The 10,458-nt window shown below is 39.3% G+C and overlaps 1 protein-coding gene across 7 annotated transcripts in view; it reads right to left on the bottom strand.

Annotated features, from left to right (window-relative positions):
* Positions 1–425: 425 nt before the first annotated feature.
* Positions 426–10,458, bottom strand: part of ATXN3 (ataxin 3) — a 38,232-nt gene continuing 28,199 nt past the window's right edge. For 4 of the 7 annotated variants that reach the window (XM_086708968.1, XM_086708971.1, XM_086708974.1 and 1 more), the window contains 2 exons: positions 9,718–9,806; positions 426–4,753 (listed from right to left, as the gene is read on the bottom strand). In XM_086708968.1, coding sequence (XP_086565094.1) covers positions 4,656–4,753; positions 9,718–9,806 — 187 coding nt within the window. In that variant the 3' untranslated portion in view covers positions 426–4,655. Of the gene's footprint in view, positions 4,754–9,717; positions 9,807–10,458 lie in introns of those variants that run through there. The other 3 variants (XM_086708969.1, XM_086708976.1, XM_086708975.1) reach the window with 2 other exon arrangements.

Raw genomic sequence — 10,458 nt, 5'->3', positions numbered from 1 at the left:
TCTAGAATTGGATAAAATGAAGAGAAAACAGTACTCTTAAAAACTGTTATTAATGTGCTTTGTTTGGCCCTCAAGGTTAAAAAACAATTGAGAAACCACTTAAAAATCAGATTTCAAGTAAAAATTTGGAATTCTTAGCGTCCCTTGGAAAAGACCAGAGGATCCCGTAATAACGGGCCCTTCGGCAGCAGTTAGCTGGAACTGAGTGTCAGTGCCAAGCAGCCCACAAAACAGCTCCTCTCGAAGTTGAATCTCTGTGAATTCCCTGGGGGATCTTGTGAAAAATGCAGGTTCTGACCCAGTAGCTGCGGCCTGAAGCTCTGCATTTCCAAAAAGCCCTCAGGCGTACAGAAGCTGCTGGTCCCTCGGCCACGCTTTGCATAGCGAGACTGGGAATTAACAATCAGCACAAACGGAAGCAGAAATAAAAAAGCAAACATTATCTTTATTTAATAATCTTTGATATTTAAAATACAACTCATTGAACATCCACATTAACAAGAGAACCGTCAGTGTTCAACAGTGCTTTGGAAGCCCGGCTTTTCCGAGGACCAGAGAGGAAGGCCTGTGTGTGTCTAGTAACCGCAAGAGAGCTCAAGAGGGAGGAACACACCCCGAGGGCCGCACAGTTGGGTCCTGAGCAAACGGCAGTGCCTCAGTGCACTTGTGTCACGGCCAAAAGACAATGCTTTTTCGGGTGTGTTTTGTACTTGAATTTCAAATAATTTATACACAACAGTAATTTTTAAAAAGTTATTTCTAGTAGTCCAGTGTTGTAGAAATTCTATTTTTCACATTCAAATGTACGTTTTTCTCTTTAAAAAAAAACTTTAAAAAATTCCTGGAAACATTCACCTTTGAACTATGCAAGAAACAAGTGAAGCGCTTCCTAAATGAATCAGAAATTTCCACATATATTTCACTATTGCTTCCCATTCCTTGTCTATGAATCCGGTCTTAAGATATTTACTGATACACTATTATTAATTAAACATGCGAGCCAAATAACTGTAAATTTAGAAGTGATGTTACTAGCATTAATTCTTAAAATACCAGAACATTTGGGGGGAACAAAAATAGCACAGATTTTCTTCAAAAAAAAAAAAATAAATAAAAATTCAAGAATTAACCAACCATATCAATGTTTTCATTCATGAAAGCAAAATGAACAAAATATTTTTGTTAACGTAAGACTTTAAAATATAAGCCAGTTCCTTTCTTTAGCAAAAAACACTGGTTTATGAAGAGACCAGGAATAAAGTTTTCTTTTTGAAAATATGAAAAAATGATCGACACTGGTGAAATGATTAGTTGATCCAATCTGGTTTTTCTTAATTAAGATCACATATACAATATCTCCATACTTGTTAGGGTTCAGATACAACCTTTTAGAATAGTGGCCGCTGGGCTTCCCAGTTGCAAATAAAGTTAATAGGAAATCATCATAATATTGATTATTGAGTCCTCTCGAGAATTTAAAAACATAGATTTATTTCAACTGGAGACATTTTAATTTCTATCACTGTACTTTGCTTATGCACCGACTCAATCTTTTTTGAATCTGCATGGATCCAATGGGCCAATTTTAAGACATTTAATAAATCTTGGCACTCGCATGATACTATTTAAGGAGTATCAAACATGCAGACATTAAAAATGTAATTGAGGCTCTGACAGGAATAAAAATTACTTTACTCAACTTAAGTGAAATAACACAGACTATTGGTAGTTTTACCTATAATGATCTTCAACCAGTTTTGAGCTTTTTTTCCGTATTAACTTTGGCATGAATAAAGTCTTAATTAAGAAAAATCAAGTTTTAAAGAAAAAAAAAGCACCTCCTTACATATTCTGTGAATTGTAAATTATTTGACCAAGATCTTAAAAGTTAAAATAGAGTTTACCTGCAGAAATCTTTTCAAACAATGTACAGTATTGACATATTTGTTATGTTAATTACTGTAAAAAGTGTTTATTGATGGTTTTAGATCAGAGGTTAACTGCTGTGAATTTTTTTTAACTACTGTGATTTTAAAAACATAAATAACTACTTATTAATTCCATAACCTCTCAAAATATGAAAGTGGTGTTTCCAAAACTTGTTTAAACTTTAAACACTAGCATAGCCACTGTAGGTATTTTATCCTGGTAATGCAACTTATACATTAGAAAAATGATACCAATAGTTTAAATATTAAACATTAAGGTGCTCCCAATTGGCAAAACAGAATGGAAAGCTTTATATAGAGTTCTTAGCAGGACAGTTTTTGTGAATTTCATTGTTTGTGACTTTCTTGCAGGATGATTCTGGTAAATAGCAGTTCCTGATGTGTGAACTATACTTTTGTATAACTAAGTTTTCTGATACTGTAGTTACAGGCATTGGCATCTTTTTCATACTGGCCAATCGATTAAGAAACGGAATCTAAATTAAGTTTAAGCCAATTCAAACAAATTGGCAGTTCCCTAGTCATTCTGGATCTGCCTGCCGAGTATAACATTCATAAGAAACTAACTAAATAAACACATTCACAAATGTATCCAGTGTGTGCTCAGCTCTGCTTTAAAAAGAAAAAAAAGAAAAAAATCCCTAAATGAAGATCAACATGCTATATCTCCTTAAGTGCTTTAATAAAGGTGTGTAATATAAGAACTTTATAAACTCTAAGGTTAAAACTTTCTGCATATTTCTTTACTCATTTTTATATTAGGTAGCTCATCCATTTAAGTGTATGAAAAGTCGAATGTAATTTTTCAATGGGAAAACGTAAAAGCCAAATATCCATGGAAAACAGGACAAGCATACTGGGGATAATGGCAGAAATGTTCACTCTTAGAATATTTTGGTTTGTAAATCTTGAGAGAGCAGTACTAAACTCCAATGTCTCTTACAGTTCTAAAGTTTAATAACTCTTCTGAAAACGTTTCGATTCTCAAAAGAAAACTTTAGATTTTAAAGTAAAAGTGTCTAATTTTGCAAGGGAAACTTCAGAAAACTTTATTTGGCACAAAATAATGACTAAAAAGAAAACCTGTCTCTATCCAAAAAAAAAAAAAAAAAAGCTACTTCATAATCATAAAAAGTCATTTTCCCATCTCTTTTCAACTCAGCCATAAATCCTAGATCAAAAAAATTTCCCTGATAAAATGTGTACAGCCATACACTAGTCATGGCAACATATCATCCTTTAATTTTCCAAGCCGTCGGCTGAAATTTCCTAACTTTTAGCTTATGAACAACTCAACATTCAAAAGAGCTTCAAATGGGGGATGGAGAATGAGGGATGGGGAATAAGTGACGGAATCCGAAATGTCCACTTCAGACAGACAATTAATTTCCACCAAAATCATACCACTATATTGACCCAGAAACAAACTCTGTGCATCCCAATCAAAATGTTTATCAAAACTAAAGACTTTCATATTTACAGACCCAGTAAGTACTGTGTGACTTCTGTAATTCTTTAGCTACTTAAACATGATGCAAGTGTCAAATCACAGTATAAATTTAAATGTATTTTTGTTAGTAGATTATTTTCATGTTCCAGACCATCATCTCTGGCAAGCTATCTATCCTGCTACAAGATGTACATCAGAAGCAGACATCTACGCTCCGTGACTCCACTGTAAACAGAACGGAGAGCTCCAGGCACAAGAGAGAAGAAAATGAAACTGCAAGTAAATCAAAAGCCAGACTTTGTCTCTCATACATTCATGGTGGGTATTATTTGTTAAATCATACACGGAATGAAACTTGCTTGCATACCGTGCTTCTCCTATTTTTCTCAATTGGAGAAGACAAGGAAATATGAAGGTGCCAGAGAAAGGGTTACAGCAAAGCTGTAAAGGTCTGACATAATTGAGAAGACATTCATAAAGCATCTGGAAAAGGATGTGCTCACATATTTAAAAAATTCTCATTTCTTCTCAAATATTTGTGCAGAGTTGATTTCAGAGTTGAGGAATGCATCAGAATCACGAAACAATGATCCCATCTTAGAGGGCTTAGGAAGCAAAACCTCAAGAAAGATTACCAGCTTTCAAAAGAGTTGTAGAAAAGTAAGGAAAACCACGTCCCAAAGAAATTGTGATCAGAGAAAGTAACAGGAGAAAACATCCAAGGGCACGCCACGTGATTGGAGGGAAAGCAGCTAATCCTTCTGGAACCGTTACTCCTATCAACATAGAAAAGACACTGTCCTAAAAGGTTAACTTGGTTAATGAGAAATAAAAGCAACTAAGAGACGATGAAAAGCGAGCCAACCGACCAGACCAGAAAGGATGAAAAGAAAACGAACGGAAAAAGTTCTGTGGCAAGAACTAATTAGCTGGTCTGCAAAAAGATCCAAGAAAAACGCCCTAACTTTAGACATGTTGGATATTGCACACTCAAAAAGAAAAGGAACCTCTAGAAAACCATTTTCAATGTCTTTAATTGCTAAACGCCTCTTTGGCTAGTGTTTGGAGGATCGTTATTTAGTCCTACAACTGACACATTTTTCCATTTTCTCATCTTTTTGTTGCAAACCGCCTAAAGCCTTATTTCCTCTGTTGAACGTTGTTCCTTGGACACATTACTAAAATGGACTGTCTATGCTGTAATCACCCAGGATAATGCTGGAAAGTACGAAGGTTGAAATGATTTGTAAAAGCTATTATTTTTTCCCTTCCGTTTTGAAGTTATTTCTAACAACTTCTAAAGACATAGTCACAGCTGCCTGAAGCATGTCTTCTTCGCTCATAGCATCTCCTGCTGGGAAAGAAAACAAGCATTATCTCTTAGACATTTTGGGAAAATTCTTAAAGTCATCAAAAGGTAAGCTCCTAGGGGCGCCTGGGTGGCTCAGTCGGTTAAGTGTCCGACTTCGGCTCAGGTCATGATCTTGCGGCCCCGTGAGTTCGAGCCCCGCGTCAGTCAGGCTCTGTGCTGACAGCTCAGAGCCTGGAGCCTGTTTCAGATTCTGTGTCTCCCTCTCTCTCTGACCCTCCCCTGTTGATGCTCTGTCTCTGTCTCAAAAATAAATAAACGTTAAAAAAAAAAAAAAAGGTAAGCTCCTAGAAAATGTATTTCGGTCTGACCACTGCAACTGCCTATTTTGATTTGTAATAGTTGCATAAAGTCACATGCATTCATTTACTGTTTTACGAGTTCTGACAAGTACCAAAGCTGTATAACTGCCATCACCACCCAGGCGCAGAACTGTTCCACTGCCCTCCAAAATTTGCTTATGCTGCCCCTGTGTGGTCAATCCCCAAAATACATTTATTCTATATTTCAAAACAAAGGCATTATGCTGTGAAAGAAAATTGAACTTAGTTGTATATATACGTAATTGTTCCTTAAACTTTGTTTTGAAATAATTATTTACAGGAAGTTGCAAAGATAGTTCAGAGCGGTCCTGCGTACACTTCAGCTCAATTTTTAACTCAAAAATTAAACTCAATAATTAAATCCTATGTAACTACAGCTCAAACCCAAACTTGGATATGCCATCGGTACCAAGTTGTGTGTCGTGCCGTGCTATTTCATCACACGTGTAAGATTTCATGTCACCACCAGCACCACTATCAGGATGGAGAACTGTTCAAGTGCCACAAAGATCTCTTTCCTGCTCTCCACTTCTCTGCCCCGACCTTCCCTAACTGCAGGCAGCCAACTAATTTGTTCTCCACCTCTACACATTTGTCGTTTTTAGAAGGTTACACAAATTGAATCACACTGTAATGAGAGCTTTTGAGATTTTCTTCTGCACTCAGCATAATGCCCTTGAGACTCATCCAAGTTGGTGCATGTATCAACGGCAGGTTTGTTTTTAGTCCTGAGTGGTATTCCACGGTGTACTACTGTTTGTTTGACCATTCATCTTCCTGTAGCACAGTGTGATTGTTTCCGGTTTTTGATTGTAAGAAATAAAGCTGCTTCTATGAACATTTGTGTACAGGTTGTTACATGGACGGTTAAGTTGTCATATCTCTGGGATAAACGCCCAGGAGTCTAACTGCCAGGTTGTATGGTACTTGTTCAGTTTTTAAAGAAATTGATAAATTATTTTCCAGACTGGCTGGAATAGTTGAAATGTAGAAACTTCACCTCCTTTTACATCCTTTACTCTCCCAATATTTTCTACATATACACCAAACACCAAATCAATGTTCTAATTCTTGCTTCAATCATTAAACATAATTTAGAAAACTCAAAAGGAGAGGAACATCTATTGTTTACCCATATTTTTACTCTTTCTACTGTTCTTTTTTTCCTTTCTGAGGTTCCCAGATGAATTCTCTTATCATTTCTGTTTAGAAAGCTTCCTTTAGCCATTATTGTAGGGTGGGTCTGCTGGTGAGAAATTCTCTTAATTTTTCTCTTCATTCCTGAAGGAAATTTTCACTGGGAATTCTTGGTTGAGAGTGTCTTTTCAGCACTTGAAAAATGTTATGCCACTTCCTACTGATCTCCATGATTTCAGATGAGAAATCTGCTGTCATGCAAACTGCTGCAGGCAAGATGTCTCTAGCTGGTTTCAAGATTTTCTTCTTTTATTTCAGTTTGCAAAAGCTAGATTATCATGTCTTGGCATAAATTTCTTTGGGCTTAACTGTTAGAGGTTTTCTCAGTTAAATCTGGAGTTTTAGATCTTTTGCCCAAGCTGGGGTTTTTAGCCATCATTTCTTCAAATACTTTTTCAGCCCACCCTCCTTATCTCCCGAGATTCCCATGGTGCACACCTTAGATCTTTCCACTATGGTCCCACGGGTGTCCAAGGCTTTGTTTGTTTTGTCCAGTCTAATTCTCTCTGTTGCTCAGAATGGGTACTTTCTATTGTTCCGTCTTCAAGTTCATGGATTCTCTCCTCTGTCCTTCCATTTACCTTTGGACCCACCCATTACATTTTTATTTTTATTTATTTATTTTTTTTATAATAAAGCCTTTTATTTTTTTTAATTTTTTTTCCTAAATTTTTTTTTAACGTTTATTTATTTTTGAGACAGAGAGAGACAGAGCATGACGGGGGAGGGGCAGAGAGAGAGGGAGACACAGAATCCGAAGCAGGCTCCAGGCTCTGAGCCATCAGCCCAGAGCCCGATGCGGGGCTCGAACTCACGGACCGCGAGATCACGACCTGAGCCGAAGTCGGACACTTAACCGACTGAGCCACCCAGGCGCCCCACCCATTACATTTTTAAATTTTAGGTACTGTTATTTTTCAGTTCTAAACTTTCCATTTAGTTCATCTTTATATCTTCCCTCTTGAAGCTTCCTATTTTTTCATTTGTTTTAAGCATGTTCACAATTGCTCAGTATAACATTTCTATGATAGCCGCTTTAAAAATCCTTGTGAGAGGCGCCATCCTTGTGAGGTGGCTCAGTCGGTTAGGTGTCCAGCTCTTGGTTTCAGCTCAGGTCATGATCTCCTGGTTTGTGAGATCTAGCCCCATGTCAGGCTCTGCACTGACAGTACATAGCCTGCTTGGGATTCTCTCCCTCCCAGTCTGTCTGCCCCTCTCTCGCTCATGCTCTCTCCTTTCTCAGAATAAGTAAAATTAAAAAATAAAATAAAATAAAACTTCTTGTGAGATTAATGAATTCTAACATCAGTGTCATCTGGGTGGTGGTGTCGATGAATGGTCTTTTCTCAAACTGAATCTTTCCTGGCTCTTGGTATGATAAATACTTCCGATCAAATCCTAGACACCTGCCATGTTGCATGTTACAAGACTGGGTCTTCTCTTCCAGCAGGCCTCTTCTGACACAGTACCAGTGGGGGAGAGGGTGCTGCCTTGCTATGGCCAGAGAGGGGGAGCGTGTGTGCGATCATGACTGCTGTGCACACGTGGGACTTCTGGCTCCCCACTGTCTTCCATAAGATCTCCCTGACTGGAAGGGTAGGAATGCCTCCGGACCGCCTCTCACCGACGCTGTGGGTGTGGCCTTGTTACTGCCTCAAATCACTGCCTCCGGATTCTCCACTAGGCCTCTTCTGAAACTACCCTGAGGGAAACCAGAGGGACGCCTCGTATGGCTAGGTGGAAGTCTAGGCTCCCTGTGACCACAGACCCCATGGGAAAGGGCCCCTCATTCTCTCCTGGAGGAAATGAAAATCCCAGTTCCTCATTTGGCCACACCACCCTGGCCAGGCAAGTGGGACGTTCTGCTCGTGCCTGCCAGCTGGGGATGCCAGTCTATGCTCCCACCTGGCCCATGCTGATGAGGTGGGGTGACGATAAGGCCAGTTTATGACCCTCTTTGGCTGGACTAGAGTATTTATTATATAAAAGATTATATAAAAGATTCTACTTGCTCCGCAGTCCCTTTTGACTACACAGAGCAGGCTTACTGGGTCTGTGCCATAGCTTCTTCACCAAATCCAGGGTGTGTGAAGCAGAGAGAACCCAGGCCACATGCCACTATGTGATCCCTCTGGTCCTGAGCCCCCTAAGCAGTCTGTCTCTTCTCTAGCTTTCAGAATTTTCTTATGTTCTTTTGATGTAAGTGTCCATGGTTGTTAGCTGTAAATAGCAGGAGGAATCGGGAAAAGCACCAGTTCGTCCCTTTTTATTGTTAAATAGTAGTCCGTGGTTTCCAAGTCCCACAGACATGCATCCATTCACCAGCCGAAGGACAACTTTTGGGTAGCTCCCAGTTTTTGACAAGTAGGAAGCTGCTCTAAGCATTCACATACAAGTTTTCCTGTGAACCTAAGTTTACTTTTTTTTTTGCTTACATACCTCGAGCGGGACCTTTGAAATCACATGGTTAAGTGCACATTTAAGTTTATAAGAAAGTACTAAACTATTTTTCAAACTTTTACATTCCTACTAACAGTATAGGAGTGTCATGGCAACCCTGATCCTAGTCAGCACCTGGTATTGTCAATTTTATGGTTTTATGAAGCCATTCTTATAATAAGGTGTGTAGCTTTAATTTGCATTTCCCTAGGGAAACCTGGGGGGGCTCAGTCGGTCAGATGTCCAACTTCAGCTCAGGTCATGATCTCATGGTTTGTGAGTTCAAGCCCCGCTTTGGGCTGTGTTGCTGACAGCTCAGACCCTGGAGCCTGCTTCGGATTCTGTGTCTCCCTCTGTCTCTGCCCCTCCCCTGCTCATGCCCGCTCGCTCGCTCTCTCTCAAAAGTAAATAAACATTAAAATTTTTTAATTTGCATCTCCCTAACGATTATTAATATTGATCGTATTTTCACATGCTTATTTGTCAACCATGGTGAAGTATCTGTTCAAATCCTTTGCCCCTTGAGTTTTCTTATTTCAGTTTTGAGAGTTCTTCACATGTTCTGCTTACAAGGCCTTTGTCACATAGTTGCTTTTTCACTCAACTGGTACTACCAGGAACTGACCAAAGTTTAAGACCTATTAAACCAAGGCCTGATCACTAACTCTCGATTTCCTATCATTTAGACTACACTTGGGCGTTTTCAGTTTTCCAGGTGGTAAAGCGTATCTTCCCCCTACCAATATTCTTTATCTCCGAGGAACTTTTGGAGGATGTATTAATTACTGTGAAGTCGCAAGTATTGTTTAGAATTTTAAAGCAACATAGCCACTGAATGCTCTAGTCTGCCTGTTTCTTAATCTGAGGAAATTTAGTAGATTCCAAATTCATACATGAATTTCAGTGTAATTCAAGAGGGGAGAAAAAAGCCTGTCAAGCCAAAAACCACATGGAGCCCGTGTCAAACACAGCACAGTCAGGGAGGCATACCTGGATCACTGCCCAGTGCACCTGAACTCGTGGTTGGCCTCTCGCGTGGGTGGGAAAGCTGTGCTGGTGGATGCTGCTGCTGCTGCTGCCTGAAACATGTGAAGGTGAGTGTATGTTAAAACCCAAACCCGAAGAATAAATATGCCATGAGAAAAACTGCATGGAAACTAAATGGTTCCACAAAACAAAAGAGTCACTGTCATGACCTCCACAAAAGAAGGCCAGAGCAATCACTCTGATATATATTACTTAAAAGTAGCACAGTGCTGATCCTAGGAGACCCAGATATAAAATCTGAATTATCAAATTAATAGGTAAAGATTTTCACCGCGAAGTAACACATAAGCAAAAGCATTCGCTGGCAGGTAGGTGTTTTGACTTACAGATCCTCAGTATTGTTGGAAGTCACTGGAAATAAGCACCTTTGAGAACATTAAGCATCTCAAATTACCATGCCAGTTAACATGACCTTCCCACGGCTGCCTTCTTCTTGCCGTCCAGCTCCGAGCTTCAGCATGTCCTCAGAGACACCGTTGCTGACCAGCCCACACACAGCAGCCAGCAGCTATTCTCACTATCTCCTCACTTCCTTTCAATTTCGGCGTCATCTTAGCACCATCTGATACTCTTCTGTTTGTCTCCCTCTTCAAGCTAACAAGAGCACAAACCTTATCTCACTTCCCAAGTGCCTAAAACACTGCCCGACACATAGTACGCATCCACCAAATACTTGATAAAGGG

The sequence above is a fragment of the Puma concolor genome, chromosome B3 (genome assembly GCF_028749965.1).
Source record: "Puma concolor isolate L17-30 chromosome B3, mPumCon1.1.hap2, whole genome shotgun sequence".
In the NCBI taxonomy this organism is placed as follows: domain Eukaryota; kingdom Metazoa; phylum Chordata; class Mammalia; order Carnivora; family Felidae; genus Puma; species Puma concolor.
The sequence above is the reverse complement of the archived record's forward strand: the minus strand, read 5'-3'. Positions and strand labels throughout refer to the sequence as shown.